General features: G+C 35.7%; 1 protein-coding gene across 1 annotated transcript; it reads left to right on the forward strand.

Moving 5' to 3' along the window:
* Nucleotides 1-2,552: 2,552 nt before the first annotated feature.
* Nucleotides 2,553-3,520, forward strand: LOC129041649 (olfactory receptor 2A2-like). Its single transcript, XM_054497086.1, has 2 exons — nucleotides 2,553-2,804; nucleotides 2,846-3,520. The coding sequence occupies exons 1-2, from the start codon at nucleotides 2,553-2,555 to the stop codon at nucleotides 3,518-3,520; spliced, it is 927 nt and encodes a 308-aa protein (XP_054353061.1).
* The last annotated feature ends 1,310 nt before the right edge of the window (nucleotides 3,521-4,830 follow it).

A 4,830-nucleotide genomic window follows, 5' to 3' on the forward strand; every position in this document is an offset into this window, starting at 1 on the left:
TAACAATGTGTTTAACTAGCATTTTCTATTTTCCTGTTTTATCTAATACTATTTTAGTTATTATCAGGGCCAGAAAGATGTTTAATACTTATAACCCATCCATAAGACTTTTATAACTGGTTATAGAAGGCATATCAGCTCAAATAAATGGCATTTGGTATCAAATCCCTCTTCCTTTTTAATTTTATCTTGAGCATGCAACATATCTTCAAAATAGGAATATAACTCTTTTCACAGTTTTTACTGACAAACCTGTATACACTTAACACGTGTCTGAAGAGCTTCCTTATAAGAATCTACTCTCATTCCCTAGAGGACTCTCTTTATAGGCTGATTACTTAGACTTTCAATGAAATGTAAGGAAACAGGCTATCACCTTCCTTTCTATGGTAGCTGGTTGTAGACAAACAAAAGAATCTCCCAACTTGAGAAGCCCTGTGCCTCTGCTGCTCTCTGAGCCACCCTGTGGATTATACAATGAGGTAGTTGATAAGCACAGTAGCAACACTAGTATTTTTGAATAATCCAGATTCAATTTCTAGCTTCAAATATGTCTGCCTCATAATTTACATTTACCTATGCCTGGTATTCTCCAAAGTGATATACAATATTTTCCAAAATATTTATATTGTTAAATCCATCCCACTTTCAAGAACATAAAAAATAATGTCAATAATAAACATGAATTAAATTACATCCATCATTGTAAAAGAAATAATTCATATTTATCTGGGAATATGTTAGTTCTGTAGAAAATATACTTTGACTATAAGCAATAAAAATAACATCACAGTTATGCAATATTATGTATTTTAAAGCTATGGCATTGATATATTAAAATGTTGTTTAAATTGTAATGACTGTATAGGTAAAGATATCTCCGTGTAATGGATGATGTGGGTCTGAAAAATCAAGTCATTCCAGATGTCACTTATCTAGGAAACAGGAGCTCTTCATGGGCCACGAACTGAAATTAAGAATAAAATAATAGATGCAAAATAAAAGACATACAATTTGCTCTTAATTATATAGGTAAAAGGTTATCTAGGAAGGAAATCCTGAATAGTGGGTTTTGAGAGAACGACTTTCACAGAAAATGTCTAGATCCTGGGCAGTAAGAAATAGCAAAATGTCCCATAAAGCTGTAATCAGTGGATTTTATCCCAGGTTTGACCGAAGTATATTAAAACAGGACCGATGACCAATTAGCCAATGACCAATTAACCTCTCAGAGTCAGCATGACAAAGCTGAAAATCTAAACATAAGACAACGTCATAGGAAAGGTGAATGAGAGTATGATGCCCTGATTGCTAAGTCAGAGGCTTTTTACCATTAAGTAGTTTCTTCCAGGGTCATATATCTGATTTTTTGTTAGTTTGCTAGACAGTAATGGTTATAACCCATTGAATTAAAAATTCCATGTGTCCACATTAATTTATTAACAGATAAATAGAAAGAAAAAGAAAGAAAGAAGAAAGAAAAAGAAAGAGAGAGAAAAGAGGAAAGAAAGAAAGAAACAAACAAACAAACAAACAAACAAACAAAGAAAATAGGCAGATAGGCAGACAGATCAAGCTCATTCTCACAGTAAATCCACCTAATAAATATAAAAGGAATGAGGGAGTTAGAATGACACATTTTGCAACCATCATTACTTATAATGGAGACAGGTAAGATAATCAATAGATGCTTTAATGAGTAGCTGAGAATTTAATAAAAACAAGATATGTGTATATTAGTTTTAATATATTTCCCAGAAATTATACTAGAAAAAAGGATAATTTTATAATGGAGATAGACGATTTCAATATTGGAGCAAATTAACATTATCTGCCTACTAATGGAAGGCATTGAGATGGACACATAGATTCAACTACTGTTAAAAATTTAAAGTCTGGATAAAAGTATGGAGGGTCAATAGAAAGCCCATTCATTTTGAGAACATTCTGTGAAACAACTTGTTTGTACTTTTCAAAAATATTAATGTCTAGACAGAGAGAGAGTGTCAGATCAGAATAGATTAACTATACTATGAGATGTTGCATCACATCTTGGACAGGAAGGACAGAAGATGCTCTATTTAGAAAAGAATATTATGTCAAGATCACATTTCCTGACTTTGATAATAGTACTGTGGTTATATAAGTGAATACCTTTGTTCTTGGATAAAATAGAGAACTTAGGGGTAAACTGGTATCATGGATACACAGTAGTCTTAAGTGTCCCAGAAAAAAATAATAATATATATTAATATAGACAAAAAGAGAACAAGCAAATATGAAAAAAATGATTAACAATTGTTGAATCTAGATGAAATGTGTATGAGAGTATTGTTTCTAATTCTTGATACTTATCTGAAGGTTTGAATTACTTTACAATAAAAAGTTAAAAACAAAAACAGAAAGAAACACTGGGGGAAAAAGTGAGTCAAGTAGGCACAAATATATACATGCTTCCTCTGAGCTCATTTTGAAATAAATAACTCACTCTCTTTGATTCTCCAACCTTGACCTTTCATCACACTCTGGCCTTTACAAAGTGTCATTAAGGAATGGGGGACAACCAATCACTGGTCACAGAATTCATCCTGGTTGGATTCCAGCTCAGTGTGGAGATGGAAGTGCTCCTCTTCTGGATCTTCTCCCTGTTCTATCTCTTCAGCCTGCTGGCAAATGGCATGATCTTGGGGCTCATCTGTCTGGATCCCAGACTGCACACCCCCATGTACTTCTTCCTCTCACACTTGGCCGTCATTGACATATCCTATGCTTCCAGCAATTTGCTCAACATGCTGGAAAACCTAGTGAAACACAAACTATCTCCTTCATCTCTTGCATTATGCAGATGGCTTTGTATTTGACTTTTGCTGCTGCAGAGTGCAGGATTTTGGTGGTGATGTCCTATGACAGATTTGTGGCAATCTGCCATCCCCTGCATTACACTGTCATCATGAACTGGAGAGTGTGCACAGTCCTGGCTGTTACTTCCTGGGCATGCGCATTTTCCCTGGCCCTCATAAATCTAATTCTCCTTCTGAGGCTGCCCTTCTGTGGGCCCCAGGAGGTGAACCACTTCTTCTGTGAAATTCTATCTGTCCTCAAACTGGCCTGTGCAGACACCTGGATTAATGAAATTTTTGTCTTTGCTGGTGGTGTGTTTGTCTTAGTTGGGCCCCTTTCCTTGATGCTGATCTCCTACATGCGCATCCTCTTGGCCATCCTGAAGATCCAGTCAAAGGAGGGCCGCAAGAAAGCCTTTGCCACCTGCTCCTCTCACCTCTGTGTGGTTGGGCTTTACTTTGGCATAGCCATGGTGGTTTACCTGGTCCCAGACAACAGTCAACGACAGGAGCAGCAGAAAATTCTCACCCTGTTTTACAGCCTTTTCAACCCATTGCTGAACCCCCTCATCTACAGCCTGCAGAATGCTCAGGTGAAGGGTGCCTTATACGGAGCACTGCAGGAAAAGAGGACCTGTGAACGAGGGGAGAATTTTGGTTCAGTTGATCTACCTTTATGAGATGTGGTTTGCTTGCGCAATACAACTCAGAAAAAGTCCACAAAAAGAGGCGTTATTTAAGAATGAAAATTATCTAGATTTTAGCCCTGAAAATGGGAACAAATTTCCTGGGTATGCCCATCTTCTTATATTAAGTAGCCTTGTTAGGATACAGAATAGCTATGTTAGAATACCTAATTTTTTGTTTAAAATAATGACATCTTTTAAAAAATCAGAAATAGGACTACATGGAGATAAAATACTTATTATTTTATAATTTCAACTTTTGTTTTAGATTCAGGGGGTACATGTTCAGGTTTGTTACATGGTTATATCATGTGATGCTGAAATTTGGTGTGTGATAGAACCCATCACCCAGGAAGTGAGTATAATATCCAACAGAAAGTTACATCAACACATTACTCTTTGCTGATCAATCAGGACATATGTAACTCCTACTATTACCTGGTGGCAGCTAAAAACGGTAGATTAAAATCAATATTAAGAGAAAAAACTTCCAAGAGAAACCAGAACTTTAATAAGCAGTAATGTAGAACAATGTGTTTCTACTTCACTGATTATGAGGACAATGAAATAAATGACTGAGAAATTATAAATTCCTTTTGGGAATAATTCAGAAAAGTAAACAAGAAAACATTGTGGAAAACTTCAATGAGAAGAAAGAAAGAAAAAGAAAGAGAGAGAAAGAAAGAGAGAAAGAGAGAGAGAGGGAGACAGGGAGGGAGGGAGGGGGAAGGGAGGGAGGGAAAGAGAGAAAAGGAGAGAAGGAAGGAAGGAAGGAAGGAAGGAAGGAAATACATAGATAGATAGAACATAGACAATTCTAAAGTATATTTCAAGCTGTATGGTATGACCAACTGAATGAAATCCATTTGAAAATGTTTAAATGGTCTGGAAGACAAGAGTTCTAAGCATGGCTCTAATTTTACATTTATTCATGGGTTATGGTAATTACCAATATGGCAAGATTGAGTCACCTGTAGGGGATCTTGGGTAATATTCAATTTATCTTAAGGTGGGTTGTGATGACACCAAGAGATATGAAACAACTCTGATATAACCAACATCGTCTACCTTTCATGTTGGTAAAAAGTTCTTTGGATTTGTGAAACAAGACTGAGCAACACTCATTATGCTAATGATGGTACAATCAGTAAAGGTGGCTTTTCTGTAGTCATCAGCTAAAGCATTTATTTTTTAAAGTATTCTCTTTATTATAAACTTCAATAGTAATAACTGAGATTTAATTTGGTGTTCTATTGTCTCAATTTCCTTTTATCTATTAATTTCCTTTTATCAACTGATTTCCT

Source organism: Pongo pygmaeus, chromosome 6, assembly GCF_028885625.2.
Source record: "Pongo pygmaeus isolate AG05252 chromosome 6, NHGRI_mPonPyg2-v2.0_pri, whole genome shotgun sequence".
NCBI lineage: Eukaryota > Metazoa > Chordata > Mammalia > Primates > Hominidae > Pongo > Pongo pygmaeus.